The following is a 12,622-nucleotide window of genomic DNA, read 5'->3' as shown; positions in this document are numbered from 1 at the left end:
TATTGAAGCAATACGTAAGTTTCAGGATCAAGTTGAACATGGCCAACGACTATGAGGACTATAGATGCAATTATCTCAGATCCGGTGCCTCGACGAGTCGGCTCTCTTCGTTGCATGATACTGGTGCCCGCTTCTCGCGCAAGAGCGTCGCGTCGACCAGAATCTACGCTGTTAAGCAGAAAAACACTATGTGCTCGCGTTGATTCTGACACTCATAGTACCGACGAAGCATTGAGACCCCCGAAAGCCGTCGGTGTCATACCACCAAGGAACTGTGCATGCACCACCTGTGTCGGCGGCGCGAGAGACTGCGAATAGAAGTGGTTGCCCCTGTTGGGTGCCACGGAGCGTGGTTGCGGCGATTGGAAGGTGAAATTGTCCGTGCTCCGAACTTGCATAAGGGATGACGGCAAAACACCGTCCCGTCCAGTGGCGTGGTAGTGGTACCTCGGTTGTTGCCCTTGCACCACGCGTGGTGGCGTGGGAAAAGGCAATCCACGACCCACGCCATTGTTACTCCCCACAGACACGGTACGGCTGGCGAGGAGATTGTCGAACTGGGGGCAGTCGAAGGACCAAAGCGTGGTGCACCACCTCTGAACGGCCTGCGCTCTGCCGATAGCCGAAGAAGCGGTGAGGTAGCCAAGGGGGTTGCTTCGCTGGGCCTGATTTTCACCGACGCCTCCAGTGCTTGATTGGCCTCCAGGCTGTCCCATGTCCTCGTTGGGGTTACGTTTTTTTCAGATTACTACTGAAAGGAAACAAAAACATAATTAGCTATACGAACATTGCACGGACCATTAATATCACGAGAACGGCGGGAACCTACCCAAAATACCCGTCTTTCTCCGGCTCGTTTGCGACTTGAGAGAGAGAAAGCGAGAAAACACAGAGACTGATAGTTTTTTTTTCCCCTTTTTTGACGCTCGGAGACCGAGACTTGTGAGGATTAAATTTGTGAGACCGATATTTATAGAATCGCCATGCACCTTATTGTAAGGAAGTACTTATCAAAAGAAATCTGCATTTATTCACTTCTAATATATACTGTATTACGTACTCCTATCAAAATAAATCCGCATTTATTCTCATCTAAATAATGCACGACCAATCATAATTGATTGCCTATAATTGTGAATATTGGAAATACTCATCAACTCTGATGTGATTAAATGGGAATATATAAATTCCAGCACATCCATACTGCATATCTACTCCAGATATAAATCTCTAAATCCCAATGCATTAATGCGATACTCATAATATACACCAAGAAAAGAAAAGAAAAATGATCGACGGTAATAACACAGTTAGTGTACAAGAGTAAGAGAACGCAGAGCACCAGCGGCAAGGCATAAAAAAAATGCTCCATTTCCCTGGTCCCCTCGCAAGTTTGTACTGTGGAAGTTTCTACTGCCTTGCTCTGGTTTAAACATCAGGGATACTAGAATGATGCCACTACATACTCCCACGAAGTGCCAACAACTGGTTTGTTTTTCTTTTCTTTTCTGAAGATGAAGTTGGTTTACCAACGACTGTTGGTCATGCCTGCTTGTTTGCTGAGGTAGAAACTTCTGCGCTACACATAGGGCATACCTGCACATAGTCAACTACATCTTGTCAAAATTTAAAATCTAAGAGAGCTGCAAATCTATATCTACTGTCTTGTAAATTCGAGTTGGTTGTGGTGGTGGTGGTGAGTTCACCCCTACTCCCTCATCCACCCAGGATCCATCGGGTTTGTAACACACACAAAATGCAATAGCGGAGTCTCCAACCCCACTGGACAGGCCCTATTTTGGTTTGTGAAAGAAAATCATAATAAAGCAAATAATGCAATTGCGGAGTCTCGAACCCCTCACTTGCCGCTATACAAAGCTCAATCAAACCAGCAAGTCACCACATCACTCGTGTTTTGAATGGGAAAGTATTCGATCCATACATGGCAGTACGCATTTTCTTTTACCACTACACGACCCAGCCAGTCAATCTGACTATCTGCCAATGAATGTTTTCCCAGTCACCCCTCCTCCCCAATCCCGGTCCTCCGGCCGCCACTCCTCCTAACTTCCAAATATCAAAATCCAGCCCAGACACGTGCCATTCGTTAAACTGCTATGGTGTTCTTACCCTTTTATGGTTATGGTGTATTACCTTTTTATGATGCCAAGTAATAAGTGCATTGGTTGTTGTATACTACTCATCAAATACAACTGCAATCAGTTTTGTGGTTCATGCTAGTGTGTATATAATCCTCGGCTAACATGGGATCAACAAGATACAATCTACTGGTAGGAGTCTGGCATGGAGCCACGGTGTATAGAGCTTATCAGGGCAACGCAATCGTTTAGAATCATACATGACAACAACTTGAATTACCTCTCTAATTAACACACACAAAAAACATGGTGTTAATATTACTGAACAAATGTTTTTTAGCAGTAGCAAATAAAAAGGCGCAAATGCTCTTTCTACAAGCAAAAAATAAGCATGATGAATGCTTTACCAGAGGAGAATTTATTTGTACGGATCATATTCTTGTCGAGCAACTGTTATATAGGAAGAATTTAACAAGCATAGTAACCCTTGAATTATAGCCGGCAAACTTCGGATAAGGTGCATTTCTACTTAGAAAAAAGGAAGGCCTTAGGGTGCCCAGAGGTTGCTAAGACAAGAAAAACATTTTTGTTCATTCATGTGTTAACAAAAATATTTCAAGTTTAAGATTCACCGTGGACATAGATGTAAATAAAACATAATATGGTACAGAAACCATGCAAATGCAACTCAGCCAATTAAGTAAAGATACATCTAAGAATTTATTTATTTTCGAAGTAATCTGAGAATTGTTAACTTCCTGCAAAGCTGCCACCAACAGAAGAATGAAAGGAGAAGATTCATCTTCTTAGCTACTCAGACCGCTCGGGGTTGCCACTAGCTGGACCCCCACGAGCAACTGCACTAGTAGACACAAATGACAGCGAAAATGTTCAGGTGTTAGCTCCTAGTATCAAATGTACGTTCAACTTGAATTACATCTGAGCATCAAACACAAGCGCTATGGATGGAGAACACGATGGCTGCCTGCGAGGGTGTCTGCGCTGACTCTTGCAGCGACCTCTGTGATCCTGGTTATCCTCATCATATCATCATCGTGCGACTTGCACATGGGCCTTGTCTGCCACCACCGATCAGCCCTGCCAAACGTTGTGCATATGTTCGACACCTCCCCGATGCATATTGTGCCACAGCCGCCCAACATTTCCATCATGAGCAGTCGACCTCAACACTGGCACATTGCACATGGTGGAAATGTTGGGTGTTCATGGCACAATATCCATTGGGGAGATGTCAACCACAGGCACAACGAGTGGCGGCAGCCATGCTGGCGGCGAAAAAGCCCAACGGCATTGCATGAATAGGATGGCCAGAATCAGGGGGTATGCGGTCAGAGACCGCACAAACAATCTCACAGGTAACCACCGTGTACTTCATCCATTGTGTCTCTGCTCTACTCATATGCAGTGTATATATAAGCTAAACGTGCATTTGACGCTGAGCCAACACATGAACATTTCCTCTTTCAGATTTAGGTCTACGGGTACAGTTGCTCATGGGGACCCTACCTTGTAGCAAGCCCGAGAGGTCCGAACTAGCTAAGAAGATGGATTCTATCTTTTTCATTCCAGTGGGCTTCTATCTTCTACTCCCTCCGTCCCAAAATAAGTGTCGCTGAGACAGAGGGAGTATTATTGATAACTTGGAATGAAGATGAATAATACTTAGATTATTTGAAAATAAATAAACTTTTATATGTATCTTTACTCAGTTGTTATAGAGTTGTAGCTGTATTTGCATGGTTCCTGAACTTAAATAGTGTTTTATTTATATCGATGTGTATGCTGAATCTTATAGTTGATATATTTGTATCAAGACATGAATGATTTTATTGCTTTAGCAACCTCCCTGCACGGTAAGGCCTGCCTTTTTTGTAGTAAGGGATACAACTTATCCGAAATTGGCTGGCTACAATTCAAAGGGTCATATATAAGAATTTTTCAACAAGAATGGCCTTTTATGAAATGAATTCTAGTTTGGTAAACCATTTATGCCTCATTATTTCCTGCTTTATGGGTCCACCTAGCTATTGTGTCAGCCAACTAAGCTATTGGATTTATAATCCGTGCCGACTGTCCAGGTATTGGATCACAGCCTTCACTACCTGGCGCATGAAGACTGTCCAGGTATTTCATTGACCCAGGGGAGACTGGAAAAAACTGCATAGTACACAAGTTTAATTTTATACTCCCTCCATCCGGAAATACTTGTCGAAGAAATGGATAAAAATAGACGTATCTAAAACTAAAATACATCTAGATACATCCATTTCTTTGACAAGTATTTCCGGACGGAGGGAGTACTTGAAGGCCAAAAGCTTTATTTTATTACTCCACTCATATAAGTCAAGATGTAAACTGAGTTTAGGTCCAATGGTAAATACATTGAAGATTACTGTTTCCGGTGCATAACTGAGTGTTGGTAATTAGCAACATTCTGAGTGTCTATCTACACCATTATAGACCGGTTACGAATCCCATAGGAGAGTTGTGGACAGTGATGTTATTCAAGATACTGAAGCCAAACAAAGAAAGAAAATGCTCAGAGGCACAACAAAGCAGTCAGCCCTTCCTTATTTCTTTCACCATGCTATCTTCATTTAACCAAAGCGAGACAAGATAACTGCTTAAGAACTCTTGTGTAGCCAAAATGGGTGTACTACTAATAATTATTACGACATACCTCTTCCAATAGCACCCACTACTTATGATATTCTACTGGGCTTGCAAAAAGGGATATATGAAACTAGCTTTACTAAAAGGGATATATGAAACTATATCATAACTATTGATCATACAATCCTCTAGAAAGATATGTGCACAGAGGTGCATTTCAGACAACAGGTATAAGGCTAAAGCAAGTCATAGCTAGTAATAAGCATAGACATATGGTGTATAGTAGAGGTACAAAGGAACCCTAAATTTTCTATTCAGGTGTGATTGCCTGATATGCTTCATACCAGAAAACGTAGGCAATCCTCATCTATGGGAAGCTATTGTACATGTTCTAACAATAACCAAGTCGAAAGCAGCATTGTACCTTATTTATTTGAAGCCACTGATTAATGCAGTCAGGATGGTATGAATGATTGCAGGGAAGTGCAACCAAAGATTCACCTTCCTCAAATTCCACACGACAAATTACACATCTACCAACAATAATTACACGTCAGCATGCCACTTTAATAACATATATATTACTGGAAGGCTATGAAACTTAAAAGTATTTGAACGTACTGTTCTGTGTTGCCATCTTGCATATCTTTTGTCTTGTAAGTTACTGAAGGTAAGGAAGCAAGTGTATCAGCAGAGAGACCTCTACTTTCTGTACCAACTACGTCACCCAAAGCAACTAATTCCTGAAACCATGGTTAGAACCATTAGCATTGCATCTTGGAACTTTAGATGCAGGCCCAGGCACCAAAGGGAATAAACAAAAACAACTTGCCTCATAAGAGTACTCGTCTGGATCAACCTCTTGCCATGAATCCTGTGTTTTTTCAATAACACGTGCAGATTTGTAAATAGTCAGTTGCTCTGTTCAAATTTGGCTGGTTTCAACAAGTACGCAAAAACACAATACCACAATTTGAACAAACACAAAGTTCTCCGCATAGAAATTAGAGGAATTGGAGGTGCTTGCCATAATCCTCTGAGAAAATATAGCAGGAGGTAAATTTACCGGTTATAGAATACTACTAGACGCACATGCACGCTTTGCAGCGCCTTTTTTGCTACAGGGATTCTTTTTTTGCACTTCTACACGTCAAACCTGAGGTTAGAACACGACCAGCCCAGGACGCACCCAGTAGATGAACAAATGCCTCTCCCAAGCGAGCAAGAGAGGAGGCAGCATCGACAAACGGAATGCCGCAGCACTCCCTTCAACAACCAGGAAACTCTAAATCCCTCCAGCACAACCACATCTCTAGCAAAGAGTGGTATGCAGCAACGCTGCCTACTTCACATAGGCATCTGGCTTTGATTACTACTCCCTTCGTTCCAAAATAAGTGCCGTGGTATATCAGAGAATAATTTAGCTCTGGCAAGGAACTATATCACTGCATAATGAAAATAAGGAAGTACTACTACATTGTGTGTCACACGCATTAACAAAATAAGCATCGCTATCGGTACATGATCATTTCATCAAAACTGGTGCTCCCAACCTCCAACTTCTGCATACAAAAATTAAATCCATCCAAGACAAGGAAACATAAATCAGTACCTGCGCGTCGTTTATGTGATCCTCGACATGCTCCACCGCCCGCCCTACAAAGGAAAAGCAGAACTGTACATCAGCAACCCGCGCGAACTGTGAAGTGACCCGAAAAGAATAATCCATACTCACAATCGCTGATCCCAGCGAGAGCCATAAGCCGCGCGGCAACCTCACGCTCCTCAGCGTCCTGAAGCGCCCGCGCATAAGCCTCGTCGTCCTCGTACTCTGCAGGGTCTAGCTCCACATCCTCCACCTCCTCATCCTCATCGAACCCCTCCTCCTCGTACTCGCTCTCCTCAGAGCCTTCGTCCTGGCCCTCGCCCTCGCCCTCGCCATCAGCCTCGAGATCATCGTCCCCATCACCCTCGCCGCCGCCTGGGTGCTCGTGGTGGTGGACGCGGAGGTGGTTCTCGAGCTCCTCCTCGTAGTCCTCCTCGGCATCCTCGTCGTACTCGTAGCTCCCGGCCTCCGAGCTCCCGTAGTCGCTGCCCTCGCCGCCGCCGCCGCCGACTCCGTTCATCCGGAGCATCATATACGCCCGTTCCTGCAACCGATCCAAACGGTATGTTAGTCGCGCGCCTCGGAACCCTAGGTACGTGGAGGGGACGGCCCGGGCCGCGAGATCTAGGCACTTGCCTGCTCCTGGAGGACGCGCGCCAGGGCGAGGTCGGCGTCGACCTGGCTGAGGGCCGTGAACGGGCGCCGCGCCTCGTCCTCGGCCAAGGCCGCCGCAGCAGCAGCAGCCGCAGCGGCATCGTCCCCTCCTCCGGGAGCGGCGACCGGCGGGGGCTGATCCGGGCTAGGGTTGTGGTCGGCGCCGGGCCTCTCGCCGCCGCCGCCGTCGCTCCCCTTGGAATCCTCCATGGGCTGGGGGCGATTAGACGAAGGGTGCGGGATGGAAGGGATTAGTCCGGCTAACCCCAGCGGGGGTCTGGTAAAAATAATGGATATAGGGGGAAAAAAAGCATACCCGACGTGACGTGATCTGCCACCACGTGTTCGGATTCAGCATTCGACGGCGCACTCGTAGCTCGCGTGCCACAGGGGCTTCCGACTCGGCTGCGAGCCGCTCGATAGCTATCGGATGGCAACCCACAAGCCATGGCCGAACCATCTCCCGACTAAACCATTTTTGTTAAGATCAGATCTATTTATAAAAGATCACCGAAAGTATACAAAGTATTTGAAATATAATAAAAATATATCAAGATTTCGAGACCACAGGAGGTCTACTACTGTCGTCAAAACGAGTCGTCGACGCGCTGCTATCGCTGCTCTTTACCAGAGAAGAAGGAACCGCTCGACTCAGAAATCCAGCAAAAACAATCTTTGATCGGCAGATAATTAAGCTGGAAGAAAGTTTATAGCACCCAGCGACGGTGTTCTCACTATTGTTATCGTTGCGTACTGTGTCAGTTCCTAATTATCTTCGTGTAAGGTTAGTGGCGGAGCCAGCTTAGTCATAGAGCTCGCGCATGAGCACAAGGGCACCCCGCGACGGTCAATGAGAGGTGCTTAGGAAGGTGCTTAGAAAAATAAACCGAGTTTTTCTGAAGCACCGGTGCCTATTTCTAAAGAAGAGACGCTTAGTTAAGCATCTACCCTGTACAAATAAACACCGATGCTTAAAGAAAGCTTGATTTATTTCTCTAAGCACCTCCCTAAACACCTCCCATTGTATAAAGCCTAACAAGCGATGGGCACTTTATCATTTCTTGATGTAATTTCAATAGTGGCTCGTGAGTAGAGCCGAGGCAATGGCTTCGTCGTTGCGTAAAGTTAAGCATGCATACCAAGAAAAGCTCTCACTATTTTTCTAAAGAATTTGTACACAACTTATCTTGTGTTGAATGCACAGATTTGAAGAAAGTGGGATTGGGTCTCTCACTTCTTGTGCCCCCTCCCTTCATGTCGTGGAATTGTCATGATAGATGTCCTAGCAGAAGGACTTAGTCGTGGAGCCATCGCAACAGGGTTAACTTAAAGGGGTTAAACAGGACAAAGGATACAAGGAGTTTATACTGGTTCAACCCCTTGCGGTGAAGGTAAAGGCCTAATCCAGTTTGAGATGGTATTGCTTATGTCTCGATTACCAGGAAGCGAATACGCTTGACCTAGCTTTCGATATGTTGTTTTCTTGTCCTAAGCCGTCGTCGGGTCATCCCTTTATATACACAGGTTGACGTCCAGCGGCTTACAGAGTCCCGGCCAGCTCATAAATAACGTGTCCGGCCCGGTGACTAATTACACTTGCCTTACAATACAAGTCATACATATATGGCGGTTTACACCTATGGGCCTTAAGTCGCCTTTGGGCTTTGAGCCTTTTAGTAAGTCTGCTTCATGAACCGCCATCTTCAACATCTTCATGGGCTTTATTTTGATGAACCGCCATTGGGATAACCCGGCCTCTCCTGGGCGGGTCATACCCAATAGTCATATCCCCAACATTAGGCCCCAGGTTGATTTAAACTTGTTCATGTCAATCTTCAACACTTCAGAAAAAATCCTTCTTCATTTGTTCTTGCAAGATATTGTAACCCGTCATGACGTCATCTCCTGGAATTACAGAAACCCGCCATGACGTCATCTGTCATTATTTTCGCACAATATCCAGCATACCTTAATAAATCCTTTATCTTTAATAACCATCCCAAAGATCGAGGCATCCGAGCGGCTGGATAATCATTCTTTGGCATCCTCGATTTTTGCGCCCGCCTGTTACCCCTTTCCTTATAAATAGGGTCAGGCAGCCTTTTCATTTTCCCCTTTTCCTTCTCGTCTTCAACCTCTCTCTCTCTCTCTCTCTCTCTCTCTCTCTCTCTCTCTTCGTAACGCATCTGCACGCCTGAGCACTGCCGCCGCCGAGCTCGTCAGCTTCCTCGACCCTGGCCGCTGCATCGACTTGAACAAGACCAGAGAAACTACGGAACCTCTCCATGGCTCAATGGATCCAGTAAGTACCTCTCCTTTCTCTGCTGTAGATCTCCATTAGGGTTTTCTGAAGTTCTTCAGAGTTTGTCGTCGTTCTTCATCATACCTCGGTTTGATCCTTTCTTCAATCTAAAAATAACCTTTGAAATATACGGAAACTGTTTCTGTACCTTCTCTTAATCACTGAATACACTTCCTAGATGCAGAAATCTTGCCAATATGCTAGTTCCTCCGTTGCTGCGATATTTAGGCTTTGATTTACTTTCTTCTTTCACACAAAGTTAGATCCAAATTAGCTGCTCCAGTCTATCAAACCTGTTTGTCCAACACTTAGCAGATTTCACTCTTGATAGATCTTAAATACCATTATGGTCATGGCGGCTTACATCACCAGTTATAACTAGCCATATGTCATTAGGCCCCATTTAAGCCGCCAATCTGAATACATACTGCAGTGTTTACCTTCGGCTTAACGAATCAACTTAAACTGGCAAATTTTCTTTCGTTTAGGCTTCTTCCTTCACAATGCCGAAGACAGTCACTTCATGTAATTGGGTTCCCTCTATTGTTATCGAAGACACACTCAAAGATTTTGTCAAAATCGGCTATTTACCAGCAAAAAATATCATGCATTGGCGTGCCCCCAAACCAGGCGAAGAAAGACCTCAGCCAAAGGATGGTGAGGTCATTGTTTTTACTGATCACATGAATCGAGGCTTCTCACCGCCCGGTTCCAAATTTTTCCGAGACATTCTGTACTTCTTTCAACTCCATCCTCAAGACATCAGACCCAATTCCGTGTCAAACATCTATAATTTTCAAGATTTCTGTGAAGTGTACCTTCAAGAAGAACCCAATGTTGAACTCTTCAGGGAATATTTTTATCTGAACCGGCAAAACGAGTTTACTAACGGACCCAGCTTAGAACTTGGCGGGGTCTCAATTCAACGAAGAAGAGATGCTATCTTCCCCTATGCTCGCCTACCGAGTCACCCCAAAGATTGGAACCAAATATGGTTCTATTGCAAAGATACTTCTCCGGCTGATGAAAATCCACTGCCGGGTTATCGTGTCCAACGGCTCGACCCAAAGCATCATCTTCCCGAAAAGCTCACCACTGTTGAACGTGCAAAGCTTGCACCCACTATTGCAAAGGTCAAGGCCCTGCTGGGAAATGGGTTAACCGGTATTGATTTGGTTCGGTGCTGGGTTTCTTGGCGAATCATACCCTTGAGTCGTCGGTCCGGCTTAATGTGCACTTACACAGGTGGTGCAAAAGATCCACTGTGCCACAGCTCTGTGTGCCTAACTGATGATGCAGTCAATGAAATGACAAAGACCCTTCTGAACGAGAGCCCGGGAAGCTATAGCAAGGTGGGACTGAACCCTTTCTGCAAACTTAACCCGCCACCAGATGTGAGTCTCTAAATCACTCACTTCACCTTACTACTAAAATGTTCCATTAACTCAACTTTGATGATTTTCACAGGCTGAATCCGATTTTTGGAACAAGGAGTATGACCACGAAGCTGCCAAGAAAGCCATAGCCAAAACGGAAGCCGCCAAGAAGAATAAGAAGAAATTAACTGCTTCTGAGATGCTTGGACTCGACGACAGTTCTAAGTCAGAGGTAGCCCTTGATTCCCTTGGCTCCTTTTCAACTATCTTATTGACACTGATTATCATCAGGATGACACGGGGGCTAGTCAAGCGGTCGAAGAAGAGGTAACTATTATTTCCTCCGACTCAGAGCCTTTGCCAAGACAGAAAATTCGACGGGTAACTCGGAAAGTAAGCTTTTCACACCCCTTAGCTCATTTGGATCCTCACTTTCTTTTTAAGCAATAGCAGCACGAGAACCGGCGACAAACTCGGACCAGCAGAGGTGAAGAGTTATCCTCCGGCTTACCATATACTCCAGCTCTGCGGAAACGTCGAAACGAGGTCCTTACAAACTTAAACTCTTTTTATCCACTGGCGGGTCTTGATACGTCTCTGCTACCTCTTGAGCACTGCGTTGGTTTTCCCTTGAAGAGGAAAGGGTGATGCAGTAAAGCAGCATAAGTATTTCCCTCAGTTTTTGAGAACCAAGGTATCAATCCAGTAGGAGACCACGCTTCACCTCATACCTACACAAACAAATAAGAACCTCACAACCAACGCGATAAAGAGGTTGTCAATCTCTTCACGGCCATTTGCAAGAATGAGATCTGATAGAGATAATAATAAGATAAATATTTTTGGTATTTTTATGATATAGATTGAAAGTAAAGATTGCAAAATAAAATAGATTGGAAACTTGTATGATGGAAAATAGACCCGGGGGACATAGGTTCCACTAGTGGCTTCTCTCAAGATAGCATAAGTATTACGGTGGGTGAACAAATTACTGTCGAGCAATTGATAGAAAAGCGAATAATTATGAGAATATCTAGGCATGATCATGTATATAGGCATCACGTCCGCGACAAGTAGACCGAAACGATTCTGCATCTACTACTATTACTCCACACATCGACCGCTATCCAGCATGCATCTAGAGTATTAAGTTCATAAGAACAGAGTAACGCCTTAAGCAAGATGACATGATGTAGACGGATAAAATCATGCAATATGATATAAACCCCATCTTTTTATCCTCGATGGCAACAATACAATACGTGTCGTTTCCCCTACTGTCACTGGGATCGAGCACCGCAAGATTAAACCCAAAGCTAAGCACTTCTCCCTTTGCAAGAAAGATCAATCTAGTAGGCCAAACCAAACTGATAATTCGAAGAGACTTGCAAAGATAAACCAATCATACATAAAGAATTCAGAGAAGAATTGCTACCTCTTGAGCACTGCGTTGGATTTCCCCGAAGAGGAAAGGGTGATGCAGCAAAGTAGCGTAAGTATTTCCCTCAGTTTTTGAGAACCAAGGTATCAATCCAGTAGGAGGCTACGTGCGAGTCCCTCATACCTGCACAAAGCAAATAACTCCTCGCAACCAACGCGATAAGGGGTTGTCAATCCCTTCACGGTCACTTACGAGAGTGAGATCTGATAGATATGATATGATAATATTTTTTGTATTTTTATGATAAAGATGCAAAGTAAAATAAAAGCAAAGTAAAAGCAAAGGAAATAACTAAGTATTGGAAGATTAATATGATGAAGATAGACTCGGGGGCCATAGGTTTCACTAGTGGTTTCTCTCAAGAGCATAAGTATTTTACGGTGGGTGAACGAATTACTGTTGAGCAATTGACAGAATTGAGCATAGTTATGAGAATATCTAGGTACGATCATGTATATAGGCATCACGTCCAAGACAAGTAGACCGACTCCTGCCTGCATCTACTACTAT

General features: G+C 44.5%; 1 protein-coding gene across 1 annotated transcript; it reads right to left on the bottom strand.

Moving 5' to 3' along the window:
• Nucleotides 1–1,147: 1,147 nt before the first annotated feature.
• On the bottom strand, nt 1,148–7,273 carry LOC125510136 (E3 ubiquitin ligase BIG BROTHER-related). The gene is made up of 7 exons (XM_048675226.2): nt 6,976–7,273; nt 6,469–6,883; nt 6,346–6,389; nt 5,566–5,607; nt 5,355–5,476; nt 5,158–5,266; nt 1,148–1,596 (listed from the first exon to the last, which is right to left on the bottom strand). Exons 1-7 carry the CDS (start codon nt 7,201–7,203, stop codon nt 1,543–1,545), a joined length of 1,014 nt encoding a protein of 337 aa, XP_048531183.1. The 5' UTR covers nt 7,204–7,273; the 3' UTR covers nt 1,148–1,542.
• Nucleotides 7,274–12,622: the final 5,349 nt, after the last annotated feature.

The sequence above is a fragment of the Triticum urartu genome, chromosome 5A (genome assembly GCF_056163025.1).
Source record: "Triticum urartu cultivar PI428250 chromosome 5A, HENAU_Tu73, whole genome shotgun sequence".
NCBI lineage: Eukaryota > Viridiplantae > Streptophyta > Magnoliopsida > Poales > Poaceae > Triticum > Triticum urartu.
Note: the sequence above shows the minus strand (reverse complement) of the source record. Positions and strands in the feature narration are given on the sequence as shown.

What these genes read in the sequence shown, in the direction of transcription:
- LOC125510136 (XM_048675226.2), bottom strand. Translation starts at nt 7,203, where the DNA reads ATGGAGGATTCCAAGGGGAGCGACGGCGGCGGCGGCGAGAGGCCCGGC. An exon ending in CAAGATGGCAACACAGAACA is followed by an intron (nt 5,267 to 5,354) that starts GTACGTTCAAAT and finishes TATTGTTGGTAG; the next exon opens with ATGTGTAATTTGTCGTGTGG. An exon ending in AGTGGCTTCAAATAAATAAG is followed by an intron (nt 1,597 to 5,157) that starts GTACAATGCTGC and finishes GACTATGTGCAG; the next exon opens with GTATGCCCTATGTGTAGCGC.